The sequence below is a fragment of the Choloepus didactylus genome, chromosome 3, assembly GCF_015220235.1.
Source record: "Choloepus didactylus isolate mChoDid1 chromosome 3, mChoDid1.pri, whole genome shotgun sequence".
Lineage (NCBI taxonomy): Eukaryota > Metazoa > Chordata > Mammalia > Pilosa > Megalonychidae > Choloepus > Choloepus didactylus.
In genome coordinates this window covers 215,803,422-215,823,041 of record NC_051309.1, presented here as the reverse complement: position 1 = coordinate 215,823,041, position 19,620 = coordinate 215,803,422, and the positions used below count along the sequence as shown (strand labels likewise).

Sequence of the window (19,620 nt, the reverse complement as noted above, 5' to 3'; positions counted from 1 at the left end):
GAGAAAATTCCTACAGGAGATTCTTCATAGCCATCAAGTTCTAGAAATCTAGGAGAAGCTATCTGTCATATGCAACTGTACTTCTCTCATGGAGAAAACTCTCCCCACCTTCACATATTTTTCCATTCACTTTGCCCTTTTACTACCTCTTTCATTCATCCTCTACACTTAAATACTACCTTTAAATGTATATAATAGCATATGAACTTAGGGCTTTATGGAAAAATTGCTCCTGTCTAAATTTGTTAGTGGGGAATATAACAGATTGTAATTTAAGAGTCATTCTCACCTCCATCTACCGTGACTTCTACTACAAAATATGGGAAATTACAGACACTATTTCTCAAACTCCCTTGCAGCTAGGGTTCTGGAAGCAACATACATTCTGCTGATCAGATATATATTTGCATGGCATGAAAATGCTGGAAGTGAGACAAAGGCTCCTCCCCAGCTATTTTTGCAGGCATGCAAGGTTGTAGAAGTGTTTGCCTTTTACAAGAAAGTATCGGCAAAGAACCCAACATACAACTATCAGGTGTGAAAGTATTAAAAGGCATATGTTTTGTTTTTACAGATCAGAGCAGCTGCTGTGTGGCTCCCAGAGCAAGCAGAAGTAGAACTTGGTTGTTACTGCTTCCCACTGAGGGTAGTTTGGAATCAGCTTCGTGAGCACAGGAGGGGCAGCAGCTCCCTTGTGGTCTATTTTGTAGTGTGATCTTGTCAACAACACTGTGAGTCATTTAATAACCTATAATAAATATATTTCTGTTTAAATTAGAGTGGATATTGTGGATTGAATTCTGTCCCCCCCCAAAAATACATTTAAGCAATAACTGATACCGGTGAATATGACATTGGAAATAGGATCTTTGTAGATGTAATTTGTTAAGATGAGCTCGTAATGGATTAGGGTGGGCCCTAACCCAATATGACAGTATCCTCCTAATAAGAGGGAGATGTGGGCAGAGAGGAGATGTTGCAGGCGCAGAGGGAAGAGGGCCATGTGAAGACGGAGGCAGAGATTGGAGTGATGCTGCCGCAAGCCAAAGAACACGTGAGGTCTCCAGAACCTGGAAGAGGCAAAGAAGGACCCTCCTGCAGAGTCTTAGGAAGGAGCAGGGCTCAGCCAGCACCTTGATTCTGGACTTCTCGCCTCTAGAATGATGAGAGAATAAATTTCTGTTGTTTTAAGCCACAAGTTTGTGGTACTTTGTGGCAGCCCTAGGAAACTAATACAATGGATTATGAACTTTCTAACTAAAACTTTCTAATGAACCCTGACAAGGCTCTAACTGAACCTGATTAGGTTATATACATGTTTCAAAAACACACATCCCTTGAATATGTCAAGAGGGTACTGTGTTCTAAACATTTTAAAATAAAATGAAGTAAAAAATTTTACAAGCAGGCAGAGTCTGTAATTCAACAAATTTTACATATCATCTACACCCTAATGAAGGTTTAATAATCAACACATATAAGAATCTAGGGACCAAAACCTAGGAATATAGAGAATAAGTGCTGGCAGACATAACTCGTACTGTAAGGCTCTCTATCAAGAATGTACTGGTTTTATTCAACTGGTAACAATATTTTGGTTACAGGATCTTTTTGGAATTTGAAAATGTGAACATAAGTGATCTAAAACAGGTAGAACAAGAATGACATACTTAAATATAAAGATAATATTGCTTTAATATTTGAACGTGTTCCAAAATATTTGAACATCTTCTCAAGTATATGATTGAAAACAAAATAATAAAAATAAAACAAAACAAAAATAAATCATATCATAGATCAACATTAATACATGTATGTTGTTTATTATTTCTAAGGCCCTAAATAAGGTCAATCCTTCAAACAAAGGAAGTGAGCCTGAAATTAGGTTAAGTTCCCATCAGAGACACAGCAGTGAAAAGATACTAGGCTTAAAATAAAGGCTTCTGATAGGTATAGTAATCAGAATCTATTAAATCTTAAAACTTAAAAAAAAATAGAAATAGAATTCTTTTTGTTAAAGTATGAGTTTTAGTATTAAGACAATTATGTTTTACAAAAATCTTATTAAAACAAGATTTCAAGAAATATAAACACCCAGGTATAATACAGCACCTTTGCCCTTGTTAACAATTCCTGCCTATGCTAAGCATGACTCTGGGCTGATTTGAGTAAAATGTCTAAACTCAAACACAGAATTTCAGAACTGGAAGGCATATTAGAGCTCTTCGATCTATCCCAGCCATTTTTACCCACATTGCTAACAAATACTCAGAGACTCAAAGATGTTAAATAGTAGCCTAAGGTCCCATTGCGCATTTATACTAGAGCTGGGACCAGAACGTAGGCCTCCAGACCACTAGCTCTATACACATTCACATACCCCACACACACCCATAAACATACACACACACACACACACACACACACACACACACACACACACATACGCATATATATAGATTGGTTAGTGTAGGTTCTGGAGCTAGACTACTTATGTCAAGATATAGCTCAGGCACTTAGTAGCTTTCTGACTTGTGTTTTTATTTTCTCATATGCTATAAAGGTAGAAAAATAGTGTCAATCTCTTCAGGATGTTGTAAAGAATAAATGAGTAACCAAGACAAGGCCTGGCTCAATGATATTAATTTTCTTTGTATTGCTTAATAGTTGATCCTTTAACTCAACTTAAATAAGAGAGATATAAAAACTATGACACAGCATCTGGTCATTTTTCCCCGGAACACTTACTAATGGCCCTCTATATCTGCTGGGGATTATCTTTGGAGAAGGAGACTATATTATATACAACCTAATAATAACAAAGATATTAAAAGTTGCCTAACTAGCACTTAACTAGCTTTCTAGACCCTAAAAATTGCTCTAATCTTGCCTTTCATGAGCTGAATAAAAAACCTGGGGTAGGCACATGTCCTGGTATGAAACAATGAGATTCTTTCTAATCAGTACGGAGTGACTGGCCCTTTCCCTTCTGAATAGTTGTGAATACTGTATACACTGTTTTGTTTCCATGGCAATTACCATTCACAGAATGAACCATCTCTGGTCTTTGGTACAGAGCATCTTTCTTTAAAGGAATCATATTCCTTTTCAAACAAAAATCCAAACTAAGCCAAGTAACATTTTTTGAAAAACAGAATTAAAACAAAATACAATAAAGATTTTCAACAATAAATCTTTAATGACTTCTCACTCTGAGCAAGGCATCCTCCATTAATTGCCTAAATGCTTTTCTGGTTAACCTAATTTTCTGGTGGAGTAAAACTGCCTAGAATGAGAAAACCGCTCAAGAGAATACAGCAACTTGGTCATCAATTTTAAAGAGGGCCCAATTTTATACACACACACATACATACCCCATCACCTCACTTACCAACCACAAATCTTCATTCTAATATCTCTAGAACACTCAATCTACAAATACAAATTTATAACTGTACTAAATAGAAAAAGCACTAGACTAACAGTCAAGAAAGCTGTTTTCTCATCCTAATTCTGGCACAAAGTAACAGTATAACCTAAGGCAGGTCATTTGACATTCGAGGACTCAGTTTCCACAACTGTAAAATAAGGTGATAGAATTAAAAGGTCATTTTGCCTTTTAGTCCTAAAGTTCTTAGAGCTAGTTCTAGCTCTAAGAGTATATTTTTATGTGACACAGTGGTAATTTGTTACGACAGCCCTGGGAAACTAACGCAGATTTTGGTACTGGGAGTGGGGTGCTACTGTAACAAATACCTAAAAAGGGGGGAAGTGGCTTTGGAATTAATGGAAAACACTGGAAAAATTTTGAGAAGCATGACAGAAAAAGCTTAGATTGATGTGAAGAGACTGTTGGTAGAAATATGGAGGTTAAGGGTGCTTCTGGTGAACTCTTGGATGAAAATGAGGAACATGCCATTGGAAACTGGAGGAAAGTTATAAAGTAGCAGAACTTGGCCAAACTGTGTTCTACAGTTCCATGGAAAGCAGAACTTGTAAGCAAGGGACTTTGATATTTAGCTGAGGAGATTTCCAAGCAAAGTGTGGAAGATACAGCCTGGTTTCTCCTTGTTGGTTATAGTAAAATGAAAGAGAAAAGAAGCAAATTGAGGAAGAAACCATTAGACAAAAAAGAACCAGCACTTGGGAGGTTCTGAGCCTATATGGATTGCTAAAATTAGGAATTCACGATTGACAAAACACTTTTGGAGAGACAACCTTTCGTTGAAGAGATTACGTGTGTGACTCATGACCTACTCAACCATCTCAGCAGAAGCCAGAAATAGAGATGGGGTTATCCAGGAAGGATCTGTGCAGAACCCTCTCATCTGAAAGTGTTGACCACTCTATGAACTGCATAGGAGATGGACAAGGTTTTTGAGAATGTTATGCCAGGAGAGACACTACTAGCTTAGATTGACAGAAATAGAGACACGATGAAACGAAGGAAGAATGAATCCAAGGGCAAAGCAACAGATGCAGAGGGAGGCCAGAGAGGGTAAGGACACCGCCACCACCATGGACCCAGGGCAGGACCAGCCCCACCATTGCAGCCACAGGAGTCCCAAAGGGGAGATCACTGAGCCACAGGGGATTACTCTCAGATCTTGAAACCCAATGGAATTTGTCCCACTGGGTTTTGATCTTGCTTGGGATCAGTGACCCCTTTAGTCCTTCCATTTCCTCCCTTTTGGAGCGAGAATGTCTGTCCTATGCCTGTGCCACCATTGTATCTTGAAGGCAGAGAACTTATTTTCTAGTTTCACACATCCACAGATGGAGAAGAATTTTGCTTCAGGAGGGATCATACCCAGACTTTCACCCCACATCTGACATAGATGATGAGATTTGCAACTTTTTGAAGTTGATGATATTTAGATAGATTTTGGACTTAGAGTTGATATTCAATGGGCTAAGATTTCGGGGAAGTTAGGATGGGGTACATGTACTTTGAACATGGAAAGGATCTGAACTAAGGACATGAACAAATACACCCACCTGATACGAGACCTGATGGATAAGGTTAGAATAAAGAAAGCTAAAAATTTACTGTCCATAGTACAAGACCCAAAGTTTCAGTTTCTGAAGCAAAATCTTTGCATCTTATAGAGAAAAGAAATTCCACTTCTCTTAACTAACTTCTTTAAAACACTACAATTGCTTTTCATGGCACTTCTTCCTGTTGAAAATATCACATTCCCTTCTAACCTTCTACCCTAATTTCATCTCTGAATGCCAAAATGTACTATATTTCACGAGAATCTACTATATCCCACAAGACAGAAATTTCCAGTGATACCTTCATAAGGTCTTCACTAATTTCCCCAGGCTATTAACAAACGTCTCTGTTAAGAACTTCAATAACGTTTTCTGTCTATTCATATGTCCATTATCTTTTTCTATGCTACATAATACTTATTTTTTCCTGAGTAACATCTGCCACACTACATGATAAATTACATCTAAATCAGTTTTGGATCCCCCACAAAACATACTTTATCACCTTACACAAAAGAGATGTTCAATAACTAGTGGACTAGTCATAAAATCTAACTTAAGAAATTGTAAATCCCTATGTTCTTAAAATATGAAACAAGCTCACGGTTTCTGTTAAACATTTTAACTAATTTTTTTTTCTTTAATCTCTCTCAGTTCCTCAAGGCAAAGAAGCTCACAGCTACTACTTCTGGACTTGAGAAAGTCATTTCTTAAGCTGTTATTCTATGTGCAAAATAAAGTAATAATAACTATATCCAGAAATATATTTCAATCAGATTAAAGAGCTTGTCCAGAAATCAAATGGACAAGTCACCTGTTAGATAGTGTGATAATTATGAAGGATGATTAACACTACCTGGTGGCCTGGAGTCAAACCATCTTTTATCAATCATGTTAATCTAATTCTGAAGCCAGGATAATATTTTGGCAGCACTTGGATAATGTAAACAGGTAAGAGGTTTCACTTAATCTCATTATGCAAATTAAAGACTGTGTTTCTGTTTTCTAATCCATAAAATAAAGATCTGCATATCTTTATTCACATGAGGGTGTTTAAAGTTTTCTATATGGTGAGCAAAATACTGAGATCCTAGGATAGGCAAAAATAATTTATTCTATTTAGAAAACTCTTACATAAAGAGAGGAGAATCATGGGCTGCTGAAATTATATTTGTAATACATTTAAATATTTTATATCTTGAAATAAACTTCAATAGTTCCTGGTTTAAGACCCTATCATCTTACAGATCAAAGTTTTCTACAGAGACATTTACTTTTTCTGTAATTAGTTAAGGTCGAATATTTATTAAATTCTCAAAGGGACAACAGCTATAATTTTTAAACAATATCCCAATAGATACCAAGATCATAGAAATGGGAGGAGAGGGGCTAGGGGAGAAACTTGCCTTATTTTCACTGCAGTTAGTGTCTGAGAATTTTAGTTAAGTGGCCCTTTTTAAAAAGTTTTACACTTTTATCTAGCAAGGGTGGTATAAAATTTCACAAAGGATAAACTTCTTAATTTAAGGACTCCCAGAAGAGACTGTCAATATAAGTGGTCTGACTTGGTTTCCAAATAATAGGAGAAATCTGATCCCTCTTGTGACCAGTTCAAGTTAGTCTAGGAGCTCGCTTACACTTATTTGTTGATACTTGATATGGCTGGATTATACAAATTAAAACAAGGATAATTTTTTATAAATATACATTCAACTGGGATATACAGGTTTTAAAGGTGACAAGAGACAGAAGAAATTTTTCATAGATCTCAATTATATTTACACTGTTCCTTGCAACTTAAACTCTTTTTGTACAAAATGTAGTATTACTTATATTGGCTAAAACAACATTCCTTAGGCAACACTATTTAATCTCTAATGAAATTTGTGATTTAAAATCAAAATTTTAAACTCTATTCACAATCTACAAACATCAATGCTTGAAAAGTTAACATAATTATAGAACTGACTAATTTAATATGTACCTTTTTAACCAAAATAAAATCTTGGAAAATATTTACATGAAGCATTTGAGTATTTAAAAAATAAATGTTTACCTAAATGACTAAAAAACTTTACACAGAAAATGAGATTTTTAATCTCAACTTTTAAATATATTTAATAAATACACATGCTTGTAAAGTACTCTACTATCTCCTATTATTGATTTTTTCAACTAATATCAATGTAGACTTTTTTAAAATTTCACACTTAGCCTTGCATTTACAGACTTCTAAATCAGGAATAAAATCATATAAACAACAGAACTACAGAAAAAACTCACTATAAGGAAAAAAAATAGTTAAATTGAATTGACTATTCATTAGTAAAGCAAAAAACAACTTCCTTAGAATTTCAAATAATTTTGAAATGAAACAGAATAAAAGAAAGAAAAAAAACTGCCAAATATTGTTATTGAACTTAGACATTTAAAAAAAAATCACTGAAATTAAAGTTTTGCTCAAAGAAAACTTTCCAGGGAACAAGAAGATATACAATTTTGTCCCACCTGTCTCTTGATACAATGAAAGTTAACTTTTCTTAATTATTCTAAGAAAGACCAGTCTAGGGATTCACTCAACTGCAATGTAATAGACTAATACGGTGCTTGCAGACCGAAGCGCATCAGCCTGGGACATGAAAACAGCAGTACATGTGAGACACACAGGTTTTGTCAAAAGTAATGAATGCAGTGCTGAAATGGAACTTGAGTTTCTAATAACATATATATAGCCAAGGTCCAAATATAAAGGTGTCAACCTCTGAAGAAAATTCTAATAGGAGTAAAAGAATAATCATGAAGATGATGCAAAGATACACTTACTGATCCTAGAAGAAATAAAATTGGAACCCCAATTCCAAATTTTTCTCCCAAGGCGTCCACAGCAGATAACAGCTGGAATGCTTGTGGACCAAAGTCCTGTGATACATCTTCTGAATCATCAATGGAAAAGTAATGACCCAATCTAAATGAGAAATTATAATATATTAAGATAGCTTAGCCAAGGCATGTAAGTTTAGAAATAAAAAGATTCAGGGCAACAATTAGCCAACTAAAAAGTACCTAAAACTTGCTAACTGCTTCAGAAGCTACAAAGTTCATAACTGAATTTTAGATACCTCATGTATGTGAAGTATCTAAAATATGAAAAATAAACTATAATATAGCATCACAAGTATGTTATGTTGATGGTTCTCAATCCTAAGGCCTGAGAATCCAAGATAGGTGCCTCAGCCATAGGCAAAAGAAGAGGAAGAAGACCAAGCAAGCAGATTGCAGGATTATAGCTTCAATAGTTCCACTTGATCTATTATATAAATATTGGGTTTCTTTGTTAGATTTGGTATAAGAAAAGGTTCATTGCAAAACAAATTTTTTCAACATAAAGAAAAAATCTTCTGTGCAATGAATTGTTTATTGTAAACTCTAATGACGGTAAAATATTACACAAAGATTAAAAATCTTTCATTTAACTTTTAGAAGATAAATTTCTAAGCAATCCTTCAGGTAGATTTGAAAATATCATTAATAAAATGAGAATTCTTTAAGTAGGCTGAGAAAAGAACCCCTAAGAGAAAATGAATTAATGTGGTTCAACTATATAATTCAGTTGCTTTCTTAATAATAAATATCTTTGAAATAGCAATAAGAATATATTCAATATTTCAGACATAATAATGTGTTTGGGAAAAAATATGTTTAAGTTTATTCTCCTTTTCCAACTTCTTTAGTAGCATGCTTAATTCATTAATATTCTTTTCTAACATGAGTCTTTAAAGCTACCAAATTCCCATAAAGTACTAGTCTGTCACATCTCACCAGTTTTGATGTATTTAATTTTAATTATCTAAAATTTTTTAATTCCATGAATTCTTTACAAGTGGTTATTCTTAATTCCCAAATGTATGGTGATTTTTTTGTTTATCCTCATTTATATTCTTATTAGAAAATGTGATCTGTTTGATATGAATTCACTGAAACTTTTTGTAACATGCTTATGGTCTAGTTCAGGGATCAGCAAACATTTTCGCTAAAGGTCCAGATAGTAAAATTTTCATTTTTGTGGGACTTATAATTTCTATCACAACTATTAACTCAACTCTGTGAAAGCAGCCACAAGATAATACATTTAAAAAGGGGGGTATGGCTATAAATCTTCCTTGGGGAAATGTCTATTTAAGTCTTTTGCTCCTTTTCTAATTTTTTTTTTTTTGTCTTTTTGTTATTGAGTTGTAGGATTTCTTTATATATTTTTGCATATTCAACCCTTATCATGCATATGGCTTTCAAATATTTTCTTCCATTCTGTTGGTTGTTTTTCTACTTTCTTGATAATGTCCTTGATGCACAAAAGTTTTTAATTTTAATGAAGTCCAGTTTATCTATTTTCTTTTTTGTTGAATGGTGTAATATCTAAGACCCATTGCCTAAATAAAAGGTCTGCAGATATTTCCCTAAGGTTTCCTCTAAGAGTTTTATACTTTTAGCTCTTATATTTAGGTTGCTGATACATTTTGAGTTAATTTTTGGATATGGTGTGAGGTAGGGGACTACTTTCATTCTTTTAAATGTGGACATCCAGTTTACCCAGAGCCATTTGTTGAAGAGACTGTTCTTTCACCATTGAGTAAGCTTGACTCCCCTGTCAAAAATCAATTGGCAGCTCTATTGTGGGTTTACTTCTGTGCTCTCAATTCTACCCCATTGTCCTATATGTCTGTCCTTGTGTCTTTATGCCAGTACCACACTGCTTTGATTACTGTGATTTTGTAGTAAGTTTTGAAATTGGTAAGTGTGACTACTCCAACTTTGTTCTTTTTCAAGACGGTTTTGGCTATTCAGCATCCCCTGCCCTTCCACATAAATTTGACCATTAGCTTTTCCATTTTTGTGAAGAAGGCAATTAGAATTTTGATTGGGATTGTGTTGAATCTGTAAGCTGTTTTGGGCAGAACTGACATCTTAATGATACTGAGTCTTCTAATCCATGAGCTAGAATCCATTTTTGATGAAGAAACCACTTACGTCTCCATCCCTAATAATGCTTCTTTTATCTAATATTAATACAGCTACTCCACCTAAGTATATAGTTAACCCAGCTAGGTATATCTTTTGCTTTTTGTTTTTTAAAATAACACACAGTTAAAATGATTGTGTGTTTATGCTGTGTAAAGTTTGATGACGTTTAACACATGCAAAGATATTCATGTAACTGCATCCACAGTCAGGACACAGAAAAAAAATCCACCACTCCAAAATACTCCCTTGTTCTATTCCTTTGAAATCATACTCTGCCTCTCCTCTTAACCTCTGGGAACTACTGATCTATTCTCCATCCCAACGGTAGGTTTAAGTTTAAATGGAATCATGCTGTAGAATTGGCATAATTTCTTCTTTTAAATGTTTTGTAGAACTTGCCATTGAAAAAATCCGGGCCAAGGAATTTTGTTTTCAGAGTTTTTAAATAGGAATTCAATTTCTTTAATAATTTTATAACTATTCAGGTTATCTGTTTCTTTCTGGATGAGTTTTGTCAGTTTGAGGTTATCAAAGAATTGGCCATTTCATTTAAGTTACTGAATTTACATGCACAGAGTTGTTTCTAGAATTCCCAGTATCCTTTTAATGTCTGTGGGGTCTGTAGTGAAATTTCCTCTTTTATTCCCAATATTGATAATCTGTCTCCTTTCTTTTTTTCTTGTCAGTCTTGTTAGAAGTTGGTATCAATTTTACTGATCTTTTCAAAGAGTAAGATTTTGAGTTGATTTATTTTTGCTATTGTTTTTATGTTTTCTATTTCATTGACATGCTCTTTATTATTTCCCTCCTTCTGCTGGTTTTTGTTTATTTTACTCTTACTTACAAATTTCCCTTTTAGTATTATTTTAGCTGCATTCCACACACTTTGATATATTGTATTTTCATTATCATTCAGTTAAAAATATTTTCTGATTTGCCTTAAGACTTTCCCTTTGTCTCATGGATTATTTAGAAATGTGTTTTTTTAAATTTATAACTATTTGGAGATATTCCTGTTTTCTTTCTGGCACTGATTTCTAGTCTAGTTCCATTATACTCAGAAAACCCACATTGTATGAATTTTTTAAATTGACCCAGACTAATGGTCTATTTTGGTGAACATTCCATAAGTACTTTAAAAGAATGTGTATTCTGTTGTTGTTGGGTGGAATGTTCCATAAAAGTCGATTAAACCCAATTGTTTGATAGTGCTGTTTAGGTATTCTATCTCCATACTGAGGGTCTGTCTACCAGCCCTATAGATTTCTGAGAGAAGAGTGTCTAAGTCACCAACCATAACATTTAGTTGTATATACATTTAGAACTGCTAAGTCTGCTTGGTGAATTGACTCTTTTATAATTATGTAATGTATTTCTTAATCTCTGGTAATTTTCGTTGTTCTGAAGCCTATGTTGTCTGATATTTAAAAAGCAACCCTAGCTTTCTTTTGATTAGCATTTGTATGGTAGACGGTATTTTATCCTTTTGTTTTTAACCTACCATATTATTATACTCGTGGTGGGCTTCTTATGGACGGCATACAGTGGGGTCATGTTTTTAAATCCATTCTGATAATCTGTCTTTTATTTGGTGTGTTTAGACCATTCATATTTATTGTATCTATTGATATGCTTGGATTCATTTTACTGTTTTATTTAAAATAAAATAAAACAATACTCTTAAGATCGTATGCTTTGCCTCTCAGATAAATAAATTCATTATTTAAAAAAACATTCAAACACATTTCATTCAACAAAAATTTAACTAAAATTTATCTGAAAAGGAAGAGAAACAAAGACTTTCAGTATGTGCATCCATAAAAAAGAATCTTTACCTGGACCTGCAGTTATCACAGCATTTTTCAGTTCCCATAATACCTAAGGAGGCCTTGTGTAGTTGTTTGTCTTCAAAATGAGACAAGATGATTCTAACCAAGAGAAATTGAAAATTAAATAAAAGGACAAAAATGTGTACATTAAATTCATTATTGAAAATAATGAGGTGAAATCATCATTAACTGATTCACCCAGGATCTTATTATCTGGCTGCAGTTTACTCAGGCACAAAGAAAGCTGCCTTAAAAATCCAGGACGTATGTAACAACACCACCAAATATGCCTAATTATTTAGCAAAATTTTTTTCTTAAAGAAGCAATATCCATAAACCTGTGTTATCAACTGCTATAAAATAAATAATACATACCGTCGCCTACAACGGCAGGAATGAAGATATTTTTCCATCTTTGCCATCATCTTTAATTTGTATAATCGAAACTTCTCATCGCGTATCTCACTAAGGAGGTACCTATCAAAACACAACAGGAAAATGTAAAATTGTATTAGTAATTTTGTTACTTAAATTTTACTTTGCATAACCTGTATAACCCACACCCATATCAAGATAATGAATATTTCCATTACCTCAGAAAGTCCCTTATGTCCTTTTCCAGTCAACGCCCCTCCAAAAGAGGCAATCATTTTTTTTCTGATTTTTATGAAAACTACTTTTGAAAGAATTCTACCCATATCCAAGCATCAATTCTTTAACTGTCTTTGAAAAATTATTATAAACTCTAAAGATTTTCATTTTGATTTATATACCACATGCTTTTTGGCTCCTGGCAAGCCATTTTCTATATATGGTTTTACCTTTTCCCGTTAAAAGTTTAGTCTTTATTTTAATTCATTTTTATATGAAAAACTAAAAGCCTCAATGTAAGGGATACTGAAGAGGCTCCTGAGCCAAATATGAGCCCTTATTTCCTATTAGCTTTTCAGAAAACTTTTCAGTCTTCAGAAACAATTTCTTTGTAGTCTTTTATTAAGGACTCATCAGGGAAACACCGACAGCCCCATGCAGAAATCCAATTTATGATACATCAGTTAAGTATAAGAATTAAGTTCCTTCCTCAAACAATTATAGCTAATATTTTTTTCTATAATACTTAATTTATTTAATATTGTTAAACAACTTTGAAGACTTTCTTTAAAGGTCAATGATGCTAAAACTGTTAATAATTTCTAGTCTTAAGTAAAGAAAATCCATGAATATCAGAGATCAGACAACAACCTCCCAAAAGACTTTGCACATCATTCCAAGAATAGGTATAATTCTGTGCAGACCCAGGTTTCAGATAATTCAAAAGGAAACAATGATTGACCAAAAAGGCTTAAGGGTTAACACATCATCATCAAATGGACCTCACTCACTAATTTTTTGATAGCCAACCTTCTGACTGATTGAAATATCTCTGTACAATTCTGAACGATGACACAATTGGAACACATACTTTATCTGGGAAGTCTAAATGCACAAAAGATCTGTTACCCCACAACATTCTTGTCGTTGGACACCAACCACTATGCCCTTCCATGTAATTTTCCCAGAAGTCTCTTCCAACTGCTAACTCTAGTTCCGAGGTTACCCATCTAATATTCTTCCTAGCCCATGGAGAAAACTTAGTTCTTCTTTTGCTTTATTTGGTTTGGTTGTTTAGCTTATCTCCTCCTCCTCCCGTAGAAAGAACAAGGAAATCTACAAATGTGACACTCTAGGAACTAGATCCTTCTTGTACTTGGTCTCGATAACCCTCCTTTAATTTCATCAGTGTCAGTAAAAGATTGAAGAAAATAAAATTACAAGTCTCTAAAGGCAAATCAAATGACTATATATTTTCTTTGGGGACTATTAAAGTAAAAGTACAATATTTAACAGAATAAAAACAATGAAAAATAAGAAAAGCTTAAAAGCAATACCATAAATACAAAACAGTTGAATCTAATGAAAGATTTATTAAATTGATATTATTTTGCAAATTATTTTGACTATCCAAACTTCTGACTGATGACATAACTCTGAACAATTGTCAAGGATAACACTTAACCGGGACACTTTTTCTGGTTAAAATAATAACAAATACAGATATCGAGACTTTACCCATGGTATGACTTCTGCAATCAGAAATATAAAATTATATGTCCACATGATCACTAGACATGATATAACAGTCTCTAAAAATTTTGTGAATTATAGTGACCTTTTCAGTTGAGAATCAGTAATTCCATTTATTCCAAAACTTTTTTTTTTCTAGAAGTTTTTTACCAGGATAACACAAAATGCATCTTCAGTCCTTCCTCACTTGCTTTTATCCTGATTAAACCTAGTGTTATTTCCCTTAGGATCAATGCAAAGAACAATCTGTCTATACTAAAAATTCCAAGTATGCATTTTTGGTATGACTATTTGATTACTCACCACTATTACTTCCTGCTAGATCTTTCTTTTGAGACCCAGAAACACAGGAATTATAACTATGGATGAACCTGCAAAACCACAACAGGCTACTGAAGTGTTCAGCACTTTTAGCATAATGCACAAATAAAATGAGCTGGCTAGAGCCAACTTGTTTGGTATAATCCCAAATTTTACTAGAGCATGAGAGCTATGTCCTCTCTCTATTCTTTTATATTCATTCATAAAAAGCTTGACACAGACACTAGTGTCAAAAGGAAGACAAGGAATGTTCTCTACAAGAACAGGATGGTTTTATCATCTCTATAAGTTAAGAAGCAAAAATGACTGACTACTTCTGGAAGGAAGAGCATAAAATTTATATCAAACAGTTTTTCCTAACTGATTCCTATTCTTCTTTTAGATCTCAATGCAATCATTACTTCCTCAAGAAAATCTTACCTGAACTTTTTAATTTGGTAATGCAACCACACTTTCATTATATTTTCTCACTACTCAATGCAACTTTCTTGCACAGCACCTAACGCAGTTGTACTTTTACAAATATTTGCTTGATCCTTTTTTAAAACTTGAAGTTTTCAAACACACAGAAAAAGAGAATAGTAAAATGAAACCTCTATACCATAATCATGTGATACTTTCATTAAGATCTGCCACCCCACCATGCTGTTTTTATTTACCATTGTACTCCAATACATGCATAGCGCTTGGAACATAATGGACATTCAGAAAAACATTGTTAAAAATGAACAAAAACAAAAATGATACTGGCTAGGTACTCTCTTAACATTTTAACAAAATGAGTTACTATGTCCATTCAAGAGCTTAATTTATTCAGCTTCTTGGAAGTGTATTTTGCAAACACCTTATTTTGGCCAGCCCAATAGTTATAGTTACCACATTCAGATGAGGGGAATCAGTTGTTAAATTTTGTCCCCCAAATTTTGCAAGATGAAGTTTTCCCTTCCAATATAAATCCCACAGAATGTAAATGCCAAAGAAACATTTGTTTAGTATTGAAAGAGAAGGGTTTTTCTGTATGTAAATACAGAACACAATATTTTTTTTCATAATCAGTCAATCAGTACAATGCAACATGATTGTTCCTAATCAAGGAACCAAATGCTAAAGACTAACAGTTAAATAAGGATCGGCAGAAGTCTTTTGTGATAATCATCCTTGTAGCCAGGGACAAAGCACCAACAAAAATCAAAGGTATCTGAACAGTAATGACTATGGCTGAAGGTATGTCACAAATGGAGAGGATCTGAGGAGAAAATAGACAGATTGTTAATGCACAATGCTAGGAAGGCATTCTACAAGCTCAGTTTACATACTCAAGGAGAGTCCTGATTTAGTTAATTACTCACGTTAAATGGGGTACAGGTGAAATCAGGTCAGCTCCTCTGTGTGACAACACAGTTATCACAAATGTTTCTTAAATGGCCTCTGTTTTGTTTTGAATTTAAATGCATTTTGCAAATTACTTTAAATTTGGGCGTTGCCTCAAACAGTTTTTAAGCTTATATGGAAAGAAAAAAGACATCTGCAAAGGTGAAAGCAATACTATTTTTACCTGTTTAAGTTAATGTCTGCTGGAGCCCAGAGAACATGGCAAGAACTTTGAAGTCCATCACGGCCAGCTCTTCCAATCTCCTGGTAATATGATTCCATTTCCTTGGGAGCACCATAATGGATGACTTGGCGGATGTCTGCTTTATTAATGCCCATTCCAAAAGCTATGGTAGCTACAACACACTGAGAATAAATAACAACACAGTTTGACAAAGATATTTAGAAGAAATAAAACTTTACATTTACACCTCTTGATAAGAACACTTCACTCATTAACTAAAGTCCCTGACATAAAAGTGAATTTGGGATTCTCCGCGGTTGCCGCGGTCGAGCGCAGGCGAGAGGAATTTTCCCTGTGAACACCTTAGGGCTCAGTTCAGCTCCTGTCCATACAGGTCGGCGAGAGTGTCTGCTCTCGCCGTTCTCCTACCGCTCACCCGCCAGTCTAAGCGCTCCCAGCCCTCCCGCGAGGGCGCCCCGGGACGGAAGAATCCACCAGCCTGTCGGCGCCAGCCGTTCTCGTGGTCGCCGTCGCAGTCGTCGTTGTGGTAGTCTCTGCTGTCGCCTGGGCCATGGCCAATTACATCCATGTCCCGCCCGGCTCCCCGGAGGTTCCCAAGCTGAACGTTACTGTTCAGGATCAGGAGGAGAAGCGCTGCCGGGAGGGGGCCCTGAGCCTCCTGCAACACCTGCGGCCCCACTGGGACCCCCAGGAGGTGACCCTGCAGCTCTTCACAGATGGAATCACAAATAAACTTATTGGCTGTTACGTGGGTAATACAATGGAGGATGTAGTCCTGGTCAGAATTTATGGCAATAAGACTGAGTTGTTAGTTGATCGAGATGAGGAAGTTAAGAGTTTCCGAGTGTTGCAGGCTCACGGCTGTGCACCACAGCTCTACTGCACCTTCAATAATGGACTATGCTATGAATTTATCCAGGGAGAAGCATTGGATCCAAAGCATGTCTGCAACCCAGCCATTTTCAGGCTAATAGCTCGTCAGCTTGCTAAAATCCATGCTATTCATGCACACAATGGCTGGATTCCCAAATCTAATTTATGGCTAAAGATGGGAAAATATTTCTCTCTCATTCCTACAGGATTTGCAGATGAAGACATTAATAAAAGGTTCCTAAGTGATATCCCAAGCCCTCAGATTCTTCAGGAAGAGATGACTTGGATGAAGGAGATTCTTTCTAACCTGGGCTCGCCGGTTGTACTTTGCCATAATGACCTATTGTGTAAGAATATAATCTACAATGAGAAACAAGGTGATGTACAGTTCATTGATTATGAATATTCTGGATACAACTACCTGGCATATGATATTGGAAATCATTTCAATGAATTTGCAGGTGTGAGTGATGTAGACTATAGTCTCTATCCAGATAGAGAACTACAGGGCCTGTGGCTGCGCTCTTACCTTGAAGCCTACAAAGAATATAAGGGCTTTGGGACAGAAGTTACTGAAAAGGAGGTAGAAATACTCTTCATTCAAGTCAATCAGTTTGCTTTGGCTTCTCATTTCTTTTGGGGATTGTGGGCTTTGATTCAAGCCAAATACTCCACTATCGAATTTGATTTCCTTGGGTATGCAATTGTTCGTTTTAACCAATACTTCAAAATGAAGCCTGAGGTTACTGCATTAAAAGTGCCTGAGTAAAGAGGAGGTTTAGTTATTCTTATGTAGCTGGGCTATCTTTGTGAATCTTTTCTTAAGAAATTCTGAAAAGCCAATATTTGTTAAAATTTTGTTATTTAATCTGGTTATTTTGCTTTACAAATTATGCCTCTAAACAACCAATCTGTTTTTTACATTTACTGAATGATGTCAAGAAATATACCTACTGTTATCAGTATGTACTGGATTAGAAATTTGTTAAATCTGCAAAAAGTTATACAGATGTCAGTTTAATCCTTTCTTTCTTAATTTAATCTATGTTATATGTGAGTTATTTATTAGGAATTTAACATGAATCTGCGACTGCTTTCATCTGTTTCATCTGGTTTGTTTAGAATAAGCAATGAAAATGTTCCAGAATAAGTTTTTAAAGTTTTACTTTAATAAGATTAATTTTAGTAAGCATTCTAGGTGTTCAGTAGAAACATATTAAACTTGAAACACTGTAAATGAAATGAATAATTTACTCTTGAAATGCCAGTCAGTCACTGGTATAGATAGCTTAGGATGTTCATAAAAAATACCTGTTTTGGAGAGCCAAATACATTTACTTTCTATATTGGTAGTAATTCTTTTTAAACTTAATAAAGAAAGTTCTTTTGGGGGAATGTATCTTAGAATTAAATTCCCTTCACCCTACATTGTCTTCAGTAGAAATATTGATATTTACCGTATAATCCTGGAATAGGTATGATGAGTTATGTTGTAAAAATCTGTATTAATACTCTCATTTGCTAAATATGGTCATTTAAGTTACTAGTTTCAGTGTTTAAAATTTTACTTTATCAAATTGTTGCTACCCAAAACTTTTGTTTTACTTACTGAGTTGTTTTAGGTTTTTGTTTGTTATTAAATAGTAGCTAGTAGAATGACTGCTAATTTTTGAAACAGATATAGAAAATGTAGCATATTTGGGAACAAGAAAATATCATTTAGATCAGTTATTTTTACCTCTCCAGTTTCATTCCTTACAGTCTGGTTTCATGTTTTAGTTTGGTTCTATTCTTTAGGGTGATAGCACATGATTACTTGGTACATGTAAGTTCAAGGTAATAACATGAGGCTGTTAAAAGAATTAAATAAGGAACATTTAGTACATTGATCTTGTATGCTTAAATCTGATGTAACAAAATGTGAATTCAGCAGAAATAGTCATAGTAGGATGGCTTTTGTTGTTTTGTCTTATTTTTGTTAAGTGTATTTTTTAAATTTTGTTTGAGTGGTGAGAGAAAAGCAATTGTTATATGGAAGGAAGTTAGATCTTTGGGATAGATAAGTAGGTTCAAGTTTTGAAGATTGTGTGATACTGAACAATCCTGGTTAACTTTACTTTGAAAATTAGTCTGACGAGCTTTGCACTTTGGTCACATAAGTGCCCATGTACAAAGTTGGCTCAGTTTATCTGCATATTCAGAATAAGCAACCACAACTTTATACCCTGAGAAATCTCATGGGGAGTCTGATGTGGTATTTCAAATGACTTATATTCTCAGACAAGTGCTTTAAAATACTTGGATTATTTCAAGATGTTTAAAGCTAATAAGTAGAAACACTTAAAGGCCATATTAAATGGGAAATTCTAGTTACAGAATCTTAAAGTCAGTGTTAGGAAAAGATTTGTTTTCTACCTCCCCAATATTATAGATGTTCACTTTTGTTCTTATTAACAATGTTACTCTATGATCCAGTAGAATTTTGTCTAGTTGATTAAATGAATGGAACCAATTAAAAAATTAATTGATGGAAAAAAAAAAAAAAAAAAAAAAAAAGTGAATTTGGAATAATTTCAACCAATGACTTATAGAGTAAAAAGTTATCTGACCAATCTACATATTAAGAATTGGTGAGCATAAAATGGGATTTCTGCTCACTCCCTATAAAAAGTAGTGAAGTGGTTTCTCTAAACACCTATGAATACCAGACACAAAAGAGGCCCTTAAAAATATGTATTAAATGAAACTTTGTATTATTGTGAAGTTTAAAATGTCCTGATCGGATTGCACAGTATTTTCTAGAATTATTCTAAGATAGAAGTTTCTCACTAAATATGTCAGAATGAGACATGAACTTATCTCTTAATCTTTAAAAGGTTA

At 34.3% G+C, this 19,620-nt stretch overlaps 2 protein-coding genes across 10 annotated transcripts in view; one reads left to right on the top strand and one right to left on the bottom strand.

Annotated features, from left to right (window-relative positions):
* Positions 1–19,620, bottom strand: part of WRN (WRN RecQ like helicase) — a 176,732-nt gene that overhangs the window by 26,807 nt on the left and 130,305 nt on the right. For all 9 annotated transcript variants that reach the window (XM_037831309.1, XM_037831310.1, XM_037831311.1 and 6 more), the window contains 4 exons: positions 15,847–16,028; positions 12,222–12,323; positions 11,853–11,945; positions 7,822–7,963 (listed from right to left, as the gene is read on the bottom strand). In XM_037831309.1, the coding sequence (XP_037687237.1) occupies positions 7,822–7,963; positions 11,853–11,945; positions 12,222–12,323; positions 15,847–16,028 (519 nt within the window). The remainder of the gene's footprint in view (positions 1–7,821; positions 7,964–11,852; positions 11,946–12,221; positions 12,324–15,846; positions 16,029–19,620) is intronic.
* On the top strand, positions 16,159–18,079 carry LOC119530146 (ethanolamine kinase 1). Its single transcript, XM_037831317.1, has one exon. The coding sequence runs from the start codon at positions 16,418–16,420 to the stop codon at positions 17,507–17,509; it is 1,092 nt and encodes a 363-aa protein (XP_037687245.1). The 5' UTR covers positions 16,159–16,417; the 3' UTR covers positions 17,510–18,079.